This window comes from Anastrepha ludens, chromosome 6 (assembly GCF_028408465.1).
Source record: "Anastrepha ludens isolate Willacy chromosome 6, idAnaLude1.1, whole genome shotgun sequence".
Classification (NCBI taxonomy): Eukaryota; Metazoa; Arthropoda; class Insecta; order Diptera; family Tephritidae; genus Anastrepha; species Anastrepha ludens.
Window position 1 is genome coordinate 126311986 of NC_071502.1, and position 21554 is coordinate 126333539.

At 34.6% G+C, this 21554-nt stretch overlaps 4 protein-coding genes across 8 annotated transcripts; 3 read left to right on the forward strand and 1 right to left on the reverse strand.

Moving 5' to 3' along the window:
* Positions 1-655: 655 nt before the first annotated feature.
* On the reverse strand, positions 656-21542 carry LOC128868649 (exostosin-1). Of its 3 annotated transcripts, none has more exons than XM_054110964.1 (11): positions 21274-21542; positions 20079-20997; positions 14786-14938; positions 14559-14633; positions 13927-14053; positions 13584-13703; positions 2515-2618; positions 2307-2457; positions 1817-2236; positions 1430-1746; positions 656-1368 (listed from the first exon to the last, which is right to left on the reverse strand). In XM_054110964.1, the coding sequence occupies exons 2-11, from the start codon at positions 20888-20890 to the stop codon at positions 1260-1262; spliced, it is 2388 nt and encodes a 795-aa protein (XP_053966939.1). In that variant the 5' UTR covers positions 20891-20997; positions 21274-21542; the 3' UTR covers positions 656-1259. The 3 variants fall into 3 exon arrangements, with proteins under 3 accessions (XP_053966939.1, XP_053966937.1, XP_053966938.1); XM_054110962.1 differs by having other exon boundaries at positions 20079-21214; XM_054110963.1 differs by having other exon boundaries at positions 21062-21542.
* Positions 3299-3966, forward strand: LOC128868653 (tigger transposable element-derived protein 6-like). The gene is made up of 2 exons (XM_054110969.1): positions 3299-3429; positions 3489-3966. The coding sequence occupies exons 1-2, from the start codon at positions 3299-3301 to the stop codon at positions 3964-3966; spliced, it is 609 nt and encodes a 202-aa protein (XP_053966944.1).
* On the forward strand, positions 8345-12772 carry LOC128868650 (lamin-C). The gene is made up of 4 exons (XM_054110965.1): positions 8345-8965; positions 10676-11270; positions 11338-12069; positions 12222-12772. Exons 1-4 carry the CDS (start codon positions 8565-8567, stop codon positions 12357-12359), a joined length of 1866 nt encoding a protein of 621 aa, XP_053966940.1. The 5' UTR covers positions 8345-8564; the 3' UTR covers positions 12360-12772.
* LOC128868651 (uncharacterized) lies at positions 15693-18092 on the forward strand. 3 transcript variants are annotated; one of them, XM_054110968.1, is made up of 4 exons: positions 15693-15782; positions 15854-16179; positions 16249-16369; positions 16475-18092. In XM_054110968.1, the coding sequence occupies exon 4, from the start codon at positions 16491-16493 to the stop codon at positions 17898-17900; it is 1410 nt and encodes a 469-aa protein (XP_053966943.1). In that variant the 5' UTR covers positions 15693-15782; positions 15854-16179; positions 16249-16369; positions 16475-16490; the 3' UTR covers positions 17901-18092. The 3 variants fall into 3 exon arrangements, with proteins under 3 accessions (XP_053966943.1, XP_053966941.1, XP_053966942.1); XM_054110966.1 differs by lacking the exon at positions 15854-16179 and having other exon boundaries at positions 15702-15782; positions 16293-16369; XM_054110967.1 differs by having other exon boundaries at positions 15729-16179.
* Positions 21543-21554: the final 12 nt, after the last annotated feature.

A 21554-nucleotide genomic window follows, 5' to 3' on the forward strand; every position in this document is an offset into this window, starting at 1 on the left:
AGAGGTTGCATGACAGCGGATCGCCTTGTCTGAAACCTCGAACGGTATTGAATGGCTCGGAGAGGTTGCTTCCTACCTTGACGAAGCTGGTTATGTTGCTCAACGTCATTCTGCAAAGCCATATGAGCTTCGCTGGTATACCGAACTCAGACATGGTGGCGTACAGGCAATCCCTTATCGGGCTATCGAACGCAGCTTTATAGTCTACAAAGAGATGATGGGTGTCGACTTGCTTTTCATGGGTATTTTCTAGGATTTGGCGTAATGTGAAGATCTGGTCGATGGTGGACTTACCACGTCTGAAGCCGCACTGATAAGGCTCGATCAGTGTGTTGGCAAACGGCTTAAGACTTCGACATAGGATTTGCGATGGACCTTAGTTATTTTTTCTGAAATCTACGAATTTAAAAATTTACATACATATATGCCATAGTTAAAATTTAGGAATGGTTTAAATTAATGAAAGCATCTTAATTTTTGTATTATGAATATATTTATTACATTTTCGGCGTGTTGAAGCTCCATTTCATGAGAATATTTATTTTCCCTCCAGACTGCATATATTCGCCATTCTTACATTTAAAATCAAATTAAATCTTAAATCTTCCTTCCACAATTCACCACTTGCAAGAGATTTTAACGCAAACGAGCCGAAGCGAGTGTGATTAGTGTCAAATTTATTTATACACTTTCATATACATATATGTATACACTTCTATATACATACATATATATACATATACATGTCAATATATATTTATATACATTAAAAAAATTTAACTAAAATTTATAAATTATTATAGTTTTTCATATTGTAAAAATAGCGACCTAAAGTAATCACCACTGTGTCATGTCGTCATCAACATCATCACTTGTTAACTTATAACATCTTATAATTATAATTACAGAATCTAAATTATTGTGGCTGTGACTTATCATAAATGGCATTTTACATACAAATAACTCCTTACTAATTTATTTGGTTGTGACACTTTTTTCGTTCACAATCTACATATGTAAATACATATGCAATTCTTTAAACCTGGTGGAATTACAATTACATTCTTATATTCATTAAGTCGCAAGCTACAACTTTAACTGTTCATCTATCATTGCAATAAATACATTTGATTTGTAAACCTGTAACTACTCTTATAGCTTTCCATATGTATTTTAAAATACAATTATGTATGTAAATTTTTGTGGCTGATAAACTCAATTTATTTAAGCTTAGTTTTATAGTTTGTGCTTATGTAGTGCTAGCTGCCAACCAGCTCAATTTGGCGGTACTTCTTACGTAGATTAGACACCGGATCTCGATACAATACCGGATCGAGACGTAGATTTGAACGTATCAGTGGCATATAACTGCAAGTCAATAAATATATTAAATTTTTAAATTATAATATGATAAATATTATATATTCACCCAAAAACTGCTGCAAATGTATTTAGGCAGCTTTGCCGCTGTATGAAATGATCCGGATCATTCCAAGGAGAGTGCCCTGTTTCACGATCCTTGTACCCTTTGCGCTGTGTCACTTTAATCGGTGGTTTTCTCGTTACATGAGATACCAGTAAATTCATTAGGATATCTTCACAATTGGATGATTGCTGTACAGTCTTAAGAAGCAATAATGACAGCCAATTAGTGTACAAGTAATTGTAATATCGATGATAGAAAGCTGCTCCAGTCAAAACTATAGAATAGTAATTAGTCCATTTGGATGTGTAGCCCCAAGCATTCTACAAAATAAGAAATATTTAGTTTATTGAAATTAATCACACAACAAAAGTAACTGTACAAACTATGAACCTTTGAATCATCCCAAAAGTGGGCTCGCGCGGGATAACCAACAATACGATCCGGAAAGTCTCGCCAAACTGTATAAGCAAAATCCAATTCGTCTGTATTGAGTATTGAATCTTCATCCAGAGAGAGTACCGCATCTGTTTGTATTTCAGGGTAAGGGTAAAAACGCTGTGATATGCTTGGACGCTCATCAAAGGGATCTAAAGTTTCATCTCTAATATGCTTCGGATCTTGATTAGATGGAGCTCCCACGGAAATTATGGTACCATTAAAGAACTTTTCACCAGCATCAGTTTTCATTGAACGAAATGATTTTCCAATGGTTGAGCCACTTAATGTTATTATATGGAATGGTATGTGATAGGTTGTAGGCCACCTTTTCTTTGAAGGAATAGGACGATCAGCCGCCCACAGGACCAGAATCTGTTGATTAATTTAAAAGAGTATACGAATTGTATTATGTTTAATATTTTTCTTTAGAAAATTTTCTTACCCTATCTACGAATTGACTTTTTGAAATAGTTTTGATTAACTTGTATAACGCAGTATTTGGGCCCAATACTGAACCAATTTGTACATAAATGACAGCCGTATAATTGTGACGGGGCTCAACGCCCATGGAATCCAATAAAAATGGCATATACCTGAAGATAAAATAACGTCTAATATGACTCCAACTACAAGTAAATATTGGAACTTACCTAGAGCTATCAGCAAATGTTGGAAGCGTTAGAAGAGCACCTGGCGATATGTTCCATACAAATGTATTGCGAATCGGGTAATCTGGTAAGCGTTCGCGGATTATCTGTTGAAATATTAATTGATAGAGCATTAAAAAAGAATATATACACATACATATATATACTATTTTAATATTGAGATTAGAAAAAAGACGAATTTAATTTTTTTTGAAGATTGTACTACACAAAACCGAAAAATATAAATCGAACTCCAAAAGCAAATTCGGTTCCTCAAAGAAATAACCATTGAGGAAGTCTCAAACTGCTTCTTTGCTACATTACCTTTATTCTTAATTCATGATAAAAAGGCTCAAACATGTAAACGTTCTACCGAATCGGTAAACCATTCACAATAAGCAATAAATTTCAACTGAAGCCACTAATTTATTAAATAATTTTGTTTCGAATCATATACAGTGAAATTCCCCATTACGGACAGTCCTTATAACCGGACAGCTCCAATAACCGGACAAATTTTGGGCACACTGGTTTTTCATTCATTTTTTCATACAAATATCAACCTAATAAACGGACACTCTAATAACCGGACGCGGACAAAGTATTTCAAACCATTTTCATAAAAAAATTTCTCATAAACGGACAAAATTCAAAAATATCACAAGCAAGCTTTGTTGTTCATTATAAAAATGAAATAGGTGATTCCCCTTTTAAAATGTATGCACACATTCAAACCCTGTGTTTTAAATTAAGAGTAGTTTTTAATTCAGTTTGTTAAGTCAGTTGCATGCGAATGGTTGCGTTCAAAGTTCGTAATAATATGGCGCCGAAAAAGAAGGTACTTTCTATTAAAGAAAAAATGGAAATTATTAATGTTGTCGAAAAAGATAAATTATCAGTACGTGGAATTGCAAAAAGGTAAAGTATAATGAGCCCAAAAATTTAATGGTAGGTACACGTTTCTTTTGCTTTGAAAGGTTCAATATTGGCAAAACACAAGCTGCTGAAATCAATAAAAATATTCGTTCTAAATGGGAGTCTGAAGTTAATGTTCATCAAAAGCGAAGCTTTCTTAAAGAAGGCGGCTCTGAAATAGACAAGATGTGTTTTAATTGTTTCGCTAAGGCTAGAAGTCAACACATTCCGATTTCTGGTCCCATTTTGAAAGCAAAGGCAATGGAAAATGCAGGCAAACTGGGTGTACCTAATTTTAATGCTTCAGATGGATGGTTAAACAAATGGCGAATAAGGAATAATGTTGCTTTCAAATGCGTATCTGGTGAAGCTGCAGATGTAAACCAGGATGGTGTCGAACAGTTTAGGACAAAACTGCCATCTCTGTTGACCGGTTACAAGCCTCAAGACATTTACAACGCAGACGAAAGTGGGCTTTTTTTTCGTGTCTTACCTGACAAAACCCTCGCTCTTAAATCGGAAAAATGCGTGGGCGGTTAATACTAAGGAATGCAAATATTCTTTACTTCCAAAAATTTCTTTGTGTGGTATATATTTTGTGACTTCATCCCTTATAAGCGGACATCTCCCATAGCCGGACAAAAACACTGCGACGGTGAGTGTCCGGTTATAAGGAATTTCACTGTAATTACTAACATATGCGGGTGTATAATGACATCACATATAAAACTTCCAGCGGAAATACAATGTTAGGTGTGTACTATATGTACATCAATGATGTTTATCATGTCAGAAACTGGTCTGATTGACAAATGCACTGAAAAACTCTGTGTGTATTTCAATGGCAATTCTACTACAGCAAAAATTAAAGTGAGTATAGCATTATAATCCTCTTACAACTCAAGTTCAATAATGGCAGATTATAAAAAACTATGTCAGGGTATGCAACTGGAAGGCGTGGTCCCTTAAAGTATTTAGTATTAACTTAATCAAATACGATGGCGGGAAGTTTGTACAGCCCACGTTGGCCGACTGCCCTATCCACAAGAAATACAACCCGGTAAAAAAAAACTGAGATTTTTACTAGCAGTAGGAATTTGAAGTAATAAATAAAATTTAATATAATTGGCACTTACACAAATTGATATACATACATATATAAATAACTTAACCTAATAATAAATATAAATAAAACACTATTAAACCAAACCAATTAAAAAAATTCTTCACATATTCAAATGCCAAAGGATTAGAGTAAAAAAATGAGCTGCGTCTAAGGAAGTTTAACTTTAATAAAAAAAAAGCGGGTGGGTTTATTGGAAATCTTTAAATAATATTAAACCAATGTTTTCATATTTACGTTCTAATATCATATTTTTACATTAGATAATCTTTTTCGTACATTTTACTCGTTCTATACATATGTATTTTTCAGTTACTCAGTATAGTTATACATATGTATATGTATATATAGGTATGTATACATCAATATACAGTGAAATTCCCCATTACGGACAGTCCTTATAACCGGACAGCTCCAATAACCGGACAAATTTTGGGTACACAGGTTTTTCATTCATTTTTTCATACAAATATCATCCTAATAAACGGGCACTCTAATAACCGGACGCGGACAAAGTACTTCAAACCATTTTCATAAAAAAATTTCTCATAAACGGACAAAATTCAAAAATATCACAAGCAAGCTTTGTTGTTCATTATAAAAATGAAATAGGTGATTCCCCTTTTAACATGTATGCACAGATTCAAGTCCTGTGTTTTAAATTAAGAGTAGTTTTCCATTCAGTTTGTTAAGTCAGTTGCATGCGAATGGTTGCGCTCAAAGTATTATGTTTATTAATGTTTTCGAAAAAGATAAATTATCAGTACGTGGAATTGCAAAAATGTAAAGTACAGTGAGCCCAAAAATTTAATGGTAGGTACACGTTTCTTTTGCTTTGAAAGGTTCAATATTCAATAGGTTCAATAAAGAAAAAATTCGTTCTAAATGGGACTGGAGTTAATGTTCATCAAAAGCGAAGCTTTCTTAAAGAAGGCGGCTCTGAAATAGACAAGATGTGTTTTAATTGGTTCGCTAAAGCTAGAAGTCAAAACATTCCGATTTTTGGTCCCATTTGGAAAGCAAAGGCAATAGAAATTGCAGGCAAACTGGGTGTACCTAATTTTAATGCTTCAGATGGATGGTTAAACAAATGGCGAATAAGGAATAATGTTACTTTCAAATGCGTATCAGGTGAAGCTGCAGATGTAAGCCAGGATAGTGTCGAACAGTTTAGGACAAAACTGCCATCTCTGTTGACCGGTTACAAGCCTCAAGACATTTAGAACGCTGACGAAAGTGGGCTTTTTTTCGTGCCTTATCTGACAAAACCCTCGCTCTTAAATCCGAAAAATGCACGGGCGGTACACTATCAAAGGAAAGACTCACAATTTTGTTCTGTGCTAACATGGCTGGAGATAAGGAGCTGCTTTTGGTTATAAGTAAAGCAGCCCGTCCTCGATCTTATAAACATGTTCCAATCGCAAAACTGCTAGTGGATTGGAAGTCTAATAAAAAAAGCATGGATGACTCGAAAAGTAATGAATGAATGGCTGCAGCAGTTCAATTGAAGAATGAAAGCCCAGAATCGAAAAATGATCTTGTTTTTATATAACGCGGCTTCTCACCCAAAGGAACTAAACTTAACCAACATAAAAATTATTTTCTTGCCGCCAAATACAACGGCAGTTAGCCAACCCCTTGATCAAGGTATAATCCAAAATTTTAAAACTTTGTATAGAAGCTTAGTTTTAAAACACTAGTATTGAAATGTAAAGACTTGTACAATATATTTACTTAATCGATATATGTACATATATGTATTTATATGCAATACTAAAGTATGCAAATATTCTTTACTTCCAAAAATTTCTTAAATAAACTATATACAATACAATTTATATGTGTGGTATATATTTTGTGACTTCATCCCTTATAAGCGGACATCTCCCATAGCCGGACAAAAACACTGCGACGGTGAGTGTCCGGTTATAAGGAATTTCACTGTAGTACATATTCACATACTGGGACTATCCACCCCAACTAATGAATGAATAACAACAAATAACTGTTTTGCTATTTTCTATCCCATTCGATGCGCCAGACGGTGAATACCACCTTTTATACATGTACATCATGATGCAAAGAATAATGAGATGGCGCCCATCGTGGTCCCGTTACTTTGCGCTCAGCGAATTTGACAACTAGTTACGTGATTTTAGCTCCAGTATGGCCAGATTACCATTTTCGTAACTCGATTTATCATTTTTTTTTTGTTATTTTTATTATTTTGTGTCTCGGAGTTTTAGTTCTTTCTTCATGACATTTTTCTAGTTGTTCTAATTAAAATGTCATGTTTATAATTTTGTAAAATATGCATTTTTTAATAATTATTTAAATAATTCACTCAGTTTTATTTAGCTTTACTTTTTTTTAACATCTGGTGGCATTGCCCGCGAGTGCAGGTGTTGTTGGTGTTCTTCTGCTTTCGGCAGTCAAATCTCTCTCTCGCTACTGCAGTGTTGCCTAGCTTTGGATATAAAAACGCATTAAAATGCCCATTCAAAGAAAATAACCCAACAAATTTTTATTGAATCACTTAAAGAACTTTGTATGCGTGACAAATTGTCTTTAAAATGTGCGTTTTTTTAAATAAATATGTCATGCTTATGTACAATTTAATTTATGAGGTTTTTCTTAAACGAGACTCTTTTGTTAAGGGAACGGCTTTTTTGCTATATTTGAAGTTATGTAACTAGATAAGGTACTCTTTTTGTAAAAATGTCAGTATGGTTTCTTTAGTATTTTCTGGTAGTTTGTGGCTTATTTTTACAATGAATACAACTCTTAATGTCCTATGTCTCACTAAAGATTTATGACCGGAAGAAACAATTACACCTCTAAGGTTTTAATTCGCATTCAATAAATTCAAAGGCTTTTTAAAATGTGTAAAAAGGTTTTCAATCTTAAGAAGAGTTGGGAGCGGGGCAAATAATATGTTTGCATAACCTTAAATGGAGCCAAAAATTAAATTTGCACTTTCAAATTATCAAATTTTATAAGAGTAAAAAAATTTTCATTAGCACTAAAATCTTCTCAGAGATCTGGTCACATTGCCCATGATTGCGGTTATTGTTGATGTTTATGAATATTCGTTTCTTATTTGAAATGTGCGTTAATAAGAACAAACGGTAACAAACGTTTTAGTGAATATTTACGCAAAAATAAGATATTTCGTGAAAGTGTACTCGTATAAGTGAAAAATAAGAAAACATGAAATGTGCAGTGAAAAATTGTGCTAGTAAGAACCTCAATAAAGCGTGTGATATAAGCTTTTTTATATTATATTTCCAAAGGATGAGGCGCTCTGCAAACAGTGGATGCATTTCTGCCGGCGAGGAAATGCCTTCAATCGAAAAACGAGCTTTATATGTATGAAGCATTTTACTAGTGATAGCATTGAAGCATTCGGTAGCTTTAAATTAAACGCAAAAAGAAACAAACACGAAACTTCAAAATTTTCGCATTTTCGGTATAAAAAAGCACTAAATTTATTGCGAAGAGCAAATGGTTGGCAATACTGCACAACTCAGCAAACGTGACGACACGTACGCTCTGATGGGCGCAATCTTGTTTATATCATTCTTGCATGTACATCCATACATAACATACATAAACGTATAAATATACATACGTGTATACACTCTTTAAACAGAGAGAACTTTACATACTACATCTGTGAGTGCGCACTAGTCACGGCTCTCGAGCTTTTGCTCAGTTTATAAATGAGTATTTGTTTCGCCTAATTTCGTCGATGATGATTTCATTTTTTGTTTTGGCCTTCCATCATTTGTGGCGAATGTTCAACATTTCTATTCAGTTGATATTTTCCAGTTCAACAGAACAGAAGTGCTAAGAAAATTGGATACATTCAACATCTCAATTTAATTGAACTTTAAATTTTGAGAAAAGTACCTAAAAGTTACAGATACGATTTTAGTTGCCTCAATTTAGGGCTTAAAACGCAAAAGATACCTATATTTGTGTATTTGCGATAAACAAATAAAAAATAAACAAAATGTCTCAAAAGCGTGTATCGGTGTCTACCCGTATTTCTCGTGCCTCGACGTCCACACCAGTAGGTGGACAGTCTGCACGTGGCGGAGCCACCAGTCCTGGCGCCACTAGTCCTACACGCACAACTCGAATACAGGAGAAGGAAGAGTTACAGCATTTAAATGATCGTCTCGCTTGTTATATTGATCGTATGCGTAATCTGGAGAATGACAACAACAGATTAACGCAGGAGCTTCAAATAGCCCAGGATACAGTCAATCGTGAAGTGTCAAATATTAAAGCGATGTATGAAAAGGAACTCTCAGCTGCACGCAAACTACTAGATGAAACTGCCAAGGAGAAAGCCAAATTGGAGATTGATATCAAACGGTTATGGGAGGAAAATGATGACCTTAAACAAAGGTAAACAATGAAATAAAATATAAAAAAAAACTAGTCAAAGGGAACATTGTCTATCAACCAATATCATTTTGTATAAACTCACACAGAAGAAGGTTTTAGTGCATATATAGTTAGTATGAAGTGTGAAGACGCATTAAATCAATGATGTCATAGTGAATTTGTTGTCTTTCATAGTTTTTATACTCAGTGTTTTAACAGCACATGGCAGCAAACGCAAATATGATAATGAATGATGTCATTTAGAGTATATACAAATTTATATGCATACATACATACGTACGAAGTACGTCGAAAGATACGAGAGAAAAAGAGTAATTTGTTCATTGTTGTTGATGTTGCTGTTGTTGTTTACATATCAAATTAATGCGTATACACATTACACATATATACATTAACATATATATATTTATTTCTGCAGTTGCAAAGAAATTCAGCAAACCCGTTTAAGCTTTAACCGAATTAGTTTGTAAACACTTGTACACATACATAGGCTTTGTGCATAATCAAACGCCACGGCGGGAATAGAAAATAACAATAAATTAAGCGCCTATGAAGGTATTTTCCCCTTTAGATACATACAAATGTGCATATATTGTATTATGAGCCCAGAGTTAGCGTGATGTCATTTTGCCAAAAATAAAGCCTATTACAAGCACACCAAATCGAATGTTTGGAGCATAAGCACACAACTATGCCAGCATAAAACCAGCATACGAACAAACATGACTACATATGTATGCGCATATGTTGAAATAAGTCAATAAAAGCACGGAAATAATAGCAACACCTCTGATATTTCTAAAGATTAGTAACTCTCTGGCATTTTTGTGACAATTTCACGTTCGCAACCTTGGAGCAACTCACATATTTTATTTGTATATAAACGCCATATACATATATGTATGTGCATATAGCTATATCGCTCCGCTAGCGTTTTTTTTTCAACTTACTTTGTATTGCTTATTAATAACACTCATGTATATTCGAAAAAAAAAATGATAAAAACAAAAAAGAGACTATTAACAACAGGTTCTCATTGAGGCCAAATGATATTCCCATTAGGTATTTTTAACAATTCTCTCACATCACATTCTTTCGCTTGTCAGACTTTCTCGCTCGGTCCTCACTTATTTTGACGTGGTCAAAGTGCTCACGTTTTCCACATCGACGATTCATTAGCCGAAGGTTTAAAAATAAAGTCTAACATTTTAATTTTACTTATGAGAGGCCTGGACCTTTAATCATTTGGGATAAACCCCCTTTGGATATTATCTATTTTATCTCTTATCAATTACGATTATCTATAGGGGATAAAGGGAAATTTGTAATTGTATTTTTGCAAGAGAAGTTTTCAAATAAATGAAATTTAATTAGCATTGCCTAAAATCAGAATTAATATTGAATTAAGGAAATATTAATTTAACAAGCCTTGCACCTAATATATGTATTTACATGTATCCATATGTACAAATATACATTCGTGCGATGATGTCATTCATGTACATACATATTTAGTAATTTTCGTATACTCCTCTAACTCGTTTGAATTCGCTAGTAGGTATACGCCGATATACATATATACATACATATGCATATGTATTTTTATTGTAATTAGCGTATTTTCTTTCAATATATTTTTGATCTCATTCTTCATTTACTTTTTTACCAATAATCTAAATTATATCATATTTTTGCTTTGTTAAAAAACAGGCTAGACAAAAAAACAAAGGAGTGCGCCATCGCAGAGAACAGTGCGCGTGTATATGAATCTCGTTATAATGAAGTTAACGGCAAGTACAACCAAGCATTGGCTGATCGCAAGAAAGCCGATGATCTGGCTAAAGATCTTACGCTTGAAAATGAACGCCTGCGCAAGATGCTTGAAGATCTACGCAAACAACTTGAAGCTGAGACGTTGGCTCGCGTCGATTTGGAGAACCAGAACCAAAGTCTTCGTGAGGAACTTAGTTTCAAAGACCAGGTCCACAGCCGGGAACTCACTGAAACACGGTCACGGCGTCAAATTGAAATCAGTGAAATCGACGGCCGCTTATCCAAGCAATACGAGGCTAAATTACAACAATCTCTACAAGAATTGCGTGATCAGTATGAAACCCAAATGCGTGCTAATCGTGAAGAAATTGAATTGCTGTACGACAATGAAATCAAAAATCTTCAAGCTGCCGCAAACCGAGCGGCCAACTCATCGGCACATGCCACTGAAGAGGTTCGCATTATGCGCACGAAAATTGACGGACTTAACGCTAAAATCCAAGATCTAGAGAATACCAATGCCGGATTGAATGTAAGATTTTTTATTTACTCACTAATATTTCTGGAACTTTATCTAAAAAATTTTGATATTCTTTTAGACACGCATACGTGAATTAGAAAACCTCCTAGATAGTGAACGCGCCCGTCATAATCAGTACATAGCTTCTTTGGAAGCCGAACTTCAACGAATGCGAAACGAAATGGCCCACCAACTTCAAGAATATCAAGATTTGATGGACATCAAGGTCTCATTAGATCTCGAAATTGCCGCTTATGACAAACTATTGTGCGGAGAAGAGCGCCGATTGAATATTTCATCTCCCAACCGTCCTGGCACTAGCACCAATGCCGACTCAGGGTATTCGAATGGCACTCATTTATCAGTTAGTTCTACCTCACGTTCTGGACGTGTAACCCCTAGCGGTCGCCGTTCTGCAACACCAGGTGGTGGCAACGCAAGTGCAGTCAAGCGCCGTCGTACCGTTATTGATGAGTCCGAAGATCGCAATTTATCCGAATTTTCCGTTAACTCCGCCGCTAAAGGGGATTTACAGATTGTCGACGCAGATAGCGAAGGACGATACATTAAGCTGCATAACAAGGGCAACGAAGAAATACATTTAACCGGCTGGCAGCTAACTCGCATTGCTGGCGACGAGGAATTAGCTTTCAAATTTTCACGTGGAGCAAAAATAAACGCGGGCGCTACGGTTACCATATGGTCAGTAGATGCAGGCGCTGTACATGATCCGCCCCAGAATCTAGTAATGAAGAAGAAATGGCCAGTTGCTGATTCAATGCGCAGCGTTTTGGCGAATGCCGACAAAGAGGTGAGAATCTTGTCGATTTACAGCACTTGTGACAAGTGCCACATCTGCAGCCACTGTCAACATTTAGAATTTCTGATCGACCAGTAAATTAGCTCGATTTTGGATTAATGACTATTAATCACACTAATTTCCTTTTTTATTTTATTGTTCAGGATGTTGCCAGCTACGACCGTGTTCGTTCAAACATTTCCAGTCACGCAACAAGGCACCGTTCCACCGGCAGCGGTTTTACCCTCGGTTCAGGAGTCGGTTCAACTGGCGTAAGGAGCCTCTTCTCACTACTTTTTTAAACGTGCAAAAACTAGAATGCGTAATTCGCCATTAGGCGTTACAGAGAATCAACTCAGCTATACACATAGTACAGTCAAGACTAGCACAGACAAAAGTTAAATAAACTTTTAAATTTCCTATGTGCATTTAAACATATCCTCAACTTTAAGCCAAGGACTTTATACTCAGCACAATATATCAGCAATTTTCAACCAGTCAGTTGGTCAACAACCAAAGTGCGAGGCTTATCGTAAAACTATGATAAACTCAGAGCTACTTGAGAGTGTTCTACACAATAGTACATAGAAATCACATGTCACCAGGATACTTAAAATTTGTAACTATATACGTTGTTACCAAATGTAATGTACAAAACTAAATGTAATTTAAAACTTTTAACTTACATTAAATATGCATTTAAAACGGTTAAAAATTTTTTGATTTTTTACTTATTGTGCTTCCTATTGTCTGATACTGTTTTTTTTATAGCGGGGATCTAGGGAAACTGGAAACTTTAAAACAAAATAATAATAGGCTGGTAGGAGTAAAATGCTTCTGAAACATAAATACTGAAATAATCGGTATTTTCAATACCGAAGAAGGCGATAGTACCAGCTGCAAAACTCGAACGCTCCAGTACAATATTTTTAAGAGCATGCAATAGCTAACGAACTTGTCAGCCATTCGTTCTCTAAAATAAGCAAAGAAGCGAAACGAATATATCTGGGAATGTAGCGACAAGATGAAGTATTTTGTAATTAGATAAACACTTACGGAATCGTTCTCAATTAAAATTGCGACAAATGGATTTGCGCTTTAGATATATGTCCATGGATTGGAAGTGTGCATTTTGATTTTTCCCGCAAGTGGTACAATATTTTCGTAAAGCATGCTCAAATATCTACCAATGGTATTTTTAATTGATTTTTTTCCTACAAATTTAGGTACTTTCCATTTTATGCCGACTCATAATAGCACTAGGTTTTTATGAGAAACTTTTTCTTGGCAAAAATGTGCTCTAAGACATATAAATTGATATATTTTAGATTCTTGAGAACTACAGCCGATTAGGATACTGCTACTGACTCATATATTTTTTAACTATTACCTAAAGCTCTGGAACTACATATTATTGTGCGTCTATAGTAATTCTAATACGTAAGTGTAACAAAATATGAACGTGAACGTGATCTGTGAATCAAATTCCTATATGTGCTATATATGTATACTCCATTTCTACTCACCTCAAATGTAGTAAAGACAATTTTTTCAATAGATCCAAAATAACGTTCCCAAAGTACTTGCGTCTGCTGTCGTAATGCCAAAATTCGTTCCAATGATATAGAGCGAACTACTTCGGGGACCTGTGACAGGAATGTAATTTATATAGTTTGCTTGTTATTATTTTTGGAAATATATCAGTAAACTACAATTTAACTTAAATCTATAAACTAAAGACTATGCACATGCATATTTACTCAATTATACTGCGTTTAAACTTCTGTATAAGTTGTTAAACACAACACACATTGCTTCGGTAAGCCTAAAAAATATACTAAAAAATCAGACGTTTTGTTGGACACCCACCTGTAGCAATAATCTTTCGTCGGCCCACACGACAGCTTCTTTCCAATCGATCTTGGACTCAAAAGGTAGCACCCAGCTATTCGAAAGCAAAACAGGAATACAACCTGCCTGTAGCGCTTCTAGAAACCTTTAAGAAAATCAATAAAATCGAACAAATGAGCATTTGTCGTGATAACTGGCAAAGGGAAAGACACATATGGTATGTAGCTGTATAAGAAGAACAAGCAAATTAAAAAAAATGCGAGATTAGCAATAAACAACTATCAGTCGCTTGACAAGATTAATGCTTATTGTAGTCTTTCTCATTGTCTTCGAGATGGTGCATATAGGTATTATTTTATTATGTACACGCATTTAGTCCGTATTAACGATTTTCGCGCACTAAGGAACAACTACAACTTCACTCAAGAAATGAAGAGACGTGCCGTTATCGTCGCTATATATGCAAATCACCCCTACTTAGAAATTTCTCATTTCTTAAGCGTACCCGTTACCCGTTCATTCTTTCATAAAGTTCGCTGAGAACTGAAAGCATCAGGCGAACATTGTTACATGTACTCAAGCAATGAAAAATGAAACGAAATTTCAAAACTTCTAGTTTCAAATGAAAACTATTAGTTTGCAATGCTTACCGAAATGATCCCAATCGTCTTCCACGGGGCACTAAACAAAACGTCGAGTTTTGCAATAAAGTCTCATAGTCATATCTAAAAATTAAATAAAACGGAGTATTTTAAACTCGTAAAACCAATGGTTTTCAAATCGAAATGTGCAACACATAAGTTATAGGATATAATTCATATATTCGATACAAATTTGAATTTGGAATGATTAAATGCAATTTTACAACTCAACATACTTGTCATATTCGCGATTGTCTTCATCGCATCTGCCGTCTTGAAGTTCCCGCCAACTTTTTCCATGTCGACACGTAGTGACCAGAATAATGTCGCGTCCATTGTGCAAATGAAATAATGAGTTGCGTGTCTCAGAGCCAATTCCATGTACATATCTGCAAAAAAGTCAATTAAATTAATATCCAAAATGGATGAAGCTTCCTGAAACGCACAAATTTGTTACAAAAAACAGGCCTACCCTGAACCATTTCTATAGGTTGGATATGGATCTACTGATCTTGATAATATGGTTGATTACGAAGAAAATTGTTGTCTAACTAAACTGCATGGAACTCATTAAAAAAGTAATAAATGCAGTTGCAGTAAAGAAATATGGTTCAAAAATAATTCACATTTGTAATTCACAGTATGTACGAGGTGTGTTAAAAAATAAGGCGAATTTTCAAATTTCGCGGGCTATTTTTTTACATAAAATTTGATGCAACTTCTTTGATACATTTTTTTCGATAGCAGAAAATCGCCGAACACGCAAAACAGTTATCTTATTTATGCCTCACAAACAAACTAAATATGCTATATTGCCCCAACTGTGAACATAACAGCGAGTCGAGTGTAAATAAAAAAAATAATAATCGAAAGTTGTCCTTGAAATTTGAAAATTTGACTTATTTTTTGAAAACACCTCGTATTTATTAGAACGACAGATCAATCAGCTTTCTGATTTGTTTTATTCTTCGTGCTCACTTAATCATAATTTTGTATTTTACTTTTGTTGAATACAAACTATGTATTTAAATTTTGTTTTTAGGTTGTACATATGTAAATTTACATTGTATAAGCTTATATAAATAAAAAAAAAAAAAAAATTTTGAAAATATTATATGTTCAAAGTTCAAAAAAATTAATAAACCAACATATAGGAATTTTGCACGATGTGGAAGAAAGTTAAATACCATTAAATTACCAACGAATGTGATGCGGAAAAAGGAAGGCCTCAATGTAAGACATACAAAAATAAAATAAAATTCAAAATAGAAAAATTCACGTTACGATTTGTTACATTTTACAAGCACAAATTGACTTGTTTCACAATCTGAAGCTTCACATGATTCATATCTAAACAAATGTGCATTCATCCGAACCTAAATTGTGCGCAAACGTCCATTCGCCTTTACAGCGCAGTTCAATGCAGTTTATTGCCTTGAAAGATTGTACCATGCACCGTCTCGAAGATTTAACGAAAGTCAATCGCAAATGGTGGTGGAAAATATTAGGCTCTATAAATTGAATTGTAACCAATAGGCTAAAAATTAATGTTGCAGAAATTGCTAAAGCGCAAACAACAGTTGGAGGAGAAGCGTTGAATAAAATGGATATTTTTTTAAGCAAGTGTTTGGTAAATAGTGTGATACGAGTAGATATCAAAATGAATATACATATGTACATATATATTTGAATTCCTTAGCTACGTTTTATTCTCAGCAAATTATTTGGAATATTTCATTGCAGAACAAACAACTGCGATATCTACTTTTTATTTTTTGTTTGCTTAGCTGTCGGAAGATCACTAGTGGCAAAGAAACGAGGTAAATTGTGTATATTTTTATATGCGTATGCACATAATTGTATATACATGGATATAGGTACATATGTGTGATGAAATACTCTGATATATATACCTTACTTGTTAGGCTACAACGTCGATTTATGTGGAAGCAAATGCACATGGACAACTTAGTAAATGACATGGCTACCAGAGCGCATGCCATGAAGCACATGTTCTCCGATCTTGTGCCTACTGCACACTCAGTGTTGCCAAATAAAATACTCGATTATTTGCCTTCGGAAACTACCAGAGTAAAATATATCATACGCAATCCAACAACAAAAAAACCTATGAAAATTATCAAAATTCAGCCAAATAAAAAGATAGTTAAGATCTTGCCAAAACCAGCTATTACTTTGGACACGAAATCTATAATTTCAAAAAAGAAAATAGTGCCAACATATCTTAGCAACGACCAAATGGATAAATTGGAAAAGGAACAGGAGTTAATTGCTGAAGGGCGATTACCACACAAAAGTGAGGATGAATTACTAAATCATATTTCAGAGGGAGAAAAATATACTCAGCAATCAAACGAAGAAGTGAACCATCAATACAATTCCTGGTTACCAATTTTTGATAATGATGATACAGATTATTCCCTCTCGTCCAGCAAACCAAGTGTATTAAGTTCATTGCACACTAGTATTATGGCAGAGGCTCTACCTAAACCAGAAAAACAAATAGCTGAACTCTCAATTCCGTCCACTATTGGACAGGGTCATCAGCAAAGTCATGATTCGCAGCTGCTACAAAACTACTACGACGAGACAACGCAGGCAAACGGTTATGAAGTAACGGAGCACATCGCAGAAGAGTCTATATCATTACCAATAACGCAAGGTTCACGTATTAGTGTTCGTATTGGTTCGGCACCACCTAAATATACTCTAAGCCAACCTACACATATAACTAACAGGAAAAAATTTAGCTCAACACCTCCAGAAAGTGTCTCCACAGAAGAACCTCCAAACTATCCACCCAATTTCCTACGTCGCTTCCAAGAACAACGATCAAATTTAGCTTCAATTTCGATATCCCCAAGTACAACAAACTCTACCCCAGCTCTTAGATCAAATCACCGCAAAACCATAGCAGAGCTTAATACAGATTGGACTCCTAAAGCAAGTAATACTAGTAACACAAAGGAAACAGTTAAGTTCAGATCTCGATTTCAAGGAATGCCCACACGCATTCAAAGTGAAAAATGGCCTAAGGAAGTTTCTACTTTATCGACTATTATGCATTTATCACCTGATGATAGGTTTTCAACGTCTGAAAACTCCGCTGAAATAAAATCTTCTGTATTTGCTTCTACGACTACAACAACAACTTTAGAAGCAGAAAGCAAGCAACAATCTGCTGTGCCATTAGCGGGTAGATTAAGAAAACCACCATTAACCACGTCAGTTAAAATAAGACAAAGCGCCGAGTTACCAAAACTACGAGATATGCGAGTGCATAATCGTGGGACAATCAAATTCGCCGACAAAATTTTTGCAGAAGAATAAATGTACCTTCTAAACATACACACCTACATATATGCATACATGCACATTTATGTTAATATTTCTATACTTCTGTTATTTGGAGTAAGCACATTAGTCCCAATAAGATTTTATTAAAGAAATTGAGTTCTTGAAGTAGTTCAGTTTATTATTAGTACAAACTAAAGAACTTAGACAGTGCCGCATATCTCTCATCTCAAGTATGTAAATAAAGAATTAACTTTTTGAAACTCAAATCGGTTTTAATGTCAAAAAACAGATTATTTTGTTTTATACCTATATAATGTAAATCCGACATTCCGCAAGCGTTAACAAACAAAATTTTTAAGTTTACAAAAATACATGAAGAATGTTAACGTGATACAATTCTCAGTAAATATGTATGTAGTCTCGCATTTAGATTAAAGGGAAATAAGGATTTCACCATAACTCATCAAATGATTTGTGTTGCAACAACCGACAAACTTGTGAAAACCTCACCTCTTAAACTTCTAATATACTCTTACACTACCATTTCTAACTTTCGCTTCAGGTTCTTTTTAAAAATGTATGTGCATGAATGAATTCCGCCAAACTTGAAGCCAACACGCCCTTGTTCGTAGTTTTTTTCTTAGCATATAAGAGTATTAAGCGAAAAGTTATTACTTCATTCATCGATTACTTCCTTACTCTGTGGATTCTATTAGGAATGAAGACTAATGAACATTCGTTTAAATGGATCAAGAAGCTTTAAACCGTTTTTGTCTTGTTGTCCGAATCTGGGTATGAAATAAGTAAAACTGTAATAAATTCAGTTGGTTTAATGGCCATTGCGCTGATAACCTTTGGCTAAACTACATTTTTCAATGTTTATAAAAAGACGTGTAGCTATGTATGTACACTTATGCTCACATAATAAAGTCACTTTATTTTTTTACAATATTCGCAATATTTCCGTTGCTAAAATTGGAAGAATTTCGAATATGTACAAATACTGCAGATCCCTGCATTTTTGGACCATCAAGTCGCACGCCACAAAAAGGAGGAGAAGCTCGGCCAAACACCCAAAAAGGGTGTACGCGCCAATTATATATATATATATATGTATGGTGAACATGGAAAAAAATTTCCTACATTGTATGCAAAAGAAGTGCCACAAATCTATGTGATTTCGAACGCGTTAATGGTTTGTTTAATTCTGATTAAAAAGTTGAAAGATTTTTTGACTATTTGTTAAATTTTTTATATATATATATAATGACATATACATACATATATAGTGACATAAATCTATGTGATTTCGAACGCATTACATTTTTTGTGAATTTTATATTGTATGTAAATGTTTGGAACGTTGTTCAAAAAGGATTTTGTCGTAGAATAACTGTGTTTTTATAAAGCAAAATTACAAAAATTTAGCAAGAAAAATATTGCGACTATTGTAAAGAGATGACGTAAAAAGATGTAAATGACTTAATTGTATGAACTCAAGTGCATATTTTCAATACTTAATTTTATTTTTGTAATTGCGCACAGTGTGGATATGAACACAAATTCTTCGTAGCAAAGTCATATAAGGAATAATTCTCTCTACTTAAAACTAATTGCAATAAAATTCGAGAGCAAAACGATCCTCGATTCTTTACCCTAAGTGATATTACCCGACAGGAGAGAATAATAAATAGCATAGAAATAGCATGTTTAAGAATAACCGAGCCTGACTGAAACAATAGATGCATGAAATATTAATCAGAATTTAGTTAAAAGAATGGATACTCATCGCCTGGAGTTTAAGTATATTCTGCTCAACTCACATTAAATACCGCGCCAATGGCAGTGGTCAAAGGCAATGAACTCAGTCAACCATTCAGAGAGGATATATGTGAGGTTTTAAAGTGCCAAGGGATGACGCCAAATCCGAAATGTGTCGGTTAGAATTAGAATATAACATCTACATACAATTTCACATTGAACCAGTTATATATCCTTTCAGCTGGCTTTTTTATGTAATGTTGCGTAAGTGTGTACATTCACTGAATGAGGCCTAGGACCATTTTTTTATGGTTAACAGTACCTCCAATTATTAGATGTAAAAAATTAGGATTTTGCAAATGCACAGGGCATTACTCGACCTCCTGAATACATATAAAAATACTTTAAATCTTATTTTTATTTGAGCACGATAAAAATTACATCACTTACCTTTTTCCCTTAAAGGCTAATAAATATTTTTTATTTGCTGGAAAGTTGTTTGTTTGAACTAAGCCAGATCCGCCCGCACGAAGTGGAAATTGTTTATGGAACAGCGGTATGCTTATATCGAAATTAGGACGAATATGAAGTACACTCATGCTAGCTTTTGCAAGAATAGCTTCACCTGGGTCGAAGCCAAGAGAATCCTCAGCGTAGTCGGGCCACGTTCCAGAATACAAATTGAATATTAAATGGTTTCTGCCATTGTTCCAGTAAGGTAGGCGTGCAAGTCTCGATGGAACATTTCGCACGTAATCATTCGACAAAGAATCTCGATCAAGTGTGTCAATAGATAGCACAAACAGGCACGCACGATCCGGTTGAAATGTATAATATCTCGACTCTCGAATTGCGGATAAAATCTTTTGGTAATTAGCGGATATAGGAGGAGCCGCACCTAAGGAATTCAACGGCTCTGGTGGATAAACATATACTAGAAATTCTCCATAGCATTTGGTGAAGTCAAAACAGCTTTCCATCCGACAAGATCGCGTGTTTCTCGATTCTTGTGCTGATCTGTCATTATTCTCACTTCGCGGAGTTGATTTGTCAGTTTCATCGATACCCTGCAGCATGCGTTCCATTTCTTTAGTTTTATAACTGGGTAATTTTTCAAGGAGACGAACGCGAGTAATTGAATCTACTACCTGAAGATTACGATGAGAGGCATTACCGTTTTTGAGACGGTAACCACCAAAATAGCAATATGCGAGAAATGCACATGACACAAATACCAGAATATAACGCTTTTTTGCTTGCATATTAGAACTGATAACTCTTTTCAATTCGAAATGTACACCCAAGTTATTGCAATTGAACGTTTATTGAAGATGCGTTGATCTTATAGTTATGCATTGACGCACGATTCCTGTAGTCATATAAAATCATACATTTCAGAAGGAGTGGTTGTAAATTATGTGATGTACTCGTACATATTACTTTCTTCGAGTCGCACACTTGATTCATTTTGATAAGGAATATTTTAAGATATACCAATAATTCTATTCGCCACACAATTCGCCATTTATTGCACACCTTATATTAAATTTCCAGGAAACGTCTACTATATTTAGTATATCCTTTGGCTAATGTTCCAAATTTAAAATGTATAAATGCAAGTACTTCTTTATTATTTTTATTTTACCATTTGTCGCATTTTCATGGCAGTATATACACAACGCTGCCGCCGCCAACCCGAGGCGCGGTGCTTTTATTGACTTCAGCAAAACCTGAGTCTCATCATACTTCTACATCTCCAATTGTTTTTATATTGTCGATAACACTTTATTTAAACAGAACAATTAGTCAATAGTACAATAGCTACCCTTAAAAAAATTTGAGTATGAAATATTCGTACCGACCATCCCACTGGTAGAAGTTTTGACGTTAACGACGACTACAAACACATATGTATAAAAGTCATTA

Bases quoted from the DNA above. Each gene is read 5' to 3' on its own strand.
- LOC128868650 (XM_054110965.1), top strand. From the start codon at position 8,565: ATGTCTCAAAAGCGTGTATCGGTGTCTACCCGTATTTCTCGTGCCTCG. The intron at 11,271-11,337 runs GTAAGATTTTTT...ATATTCTTTTAG, and splicing joins ATACCAATGCCGGATTGAAT to ACACGCATACGTGAATTAGA. The intron at 12,070-12,221 runs GTGAGAATCTTG...TTTATTGTTCAG, and splicing joins TGGCGAATGCCGACAAAGAG to GATGTTGCCAGCTACGACCG.
- LOC128868653 (XM_054110969.1), top strand. From the start codon at position 3,299: ATGCGAATGGTTGCGTTCAAAGTTCGTAATAATATGGCGCCGAAAAAG. The intron at 3,430-3,488 runs GTAAAGTATAAT...TTGCTTTGAAAG, and splicing joins GTACGTGGAATTGCAAAAAG to GTTCAATATTGGCAAAACAC.
- LOC128868651 (XM_054110966.1), top strand. From the start codon at position 15,759: ATGCGGAAAAAGGAAGGCCTCAAT. The intron at 15,783-16,292 runs GTAAGACATACA...ATTTCATTGCAG, and splicing joins GGAAAAAGGAAGGCCTCAAT to AACAAACAACTGCGATATCT. The intron at 16,370-16,474 runs GTAAATTGTGTA...CTTACTTGTTAG, and splicing joins ACTAGTGGCAAAGAAACGAG to GCTACAACGTCGATTTATGT.
- LOC128868649 (XM_054110964.1), bottom strand. From the start codon at position 20,890: ATGCAAGCAAAAAAGCGTTATATTCTGGTATTTGTGTCATGTGCATTT. The intron at 14,634-14,785 runs GTATGTTGAGTT...TTTAATTTTTAG, and splicing joins GACAATCGCGAATATGACAA to ATATGACTATGAGACTTTAT. The intron at 14,054-14,558 runs GTAAGCATTGCA...ATTTTCTTAAAG, and splicing joins AGACGATTGGGATCATTTCG to GTTTCTAGAAGCGCTACAGG.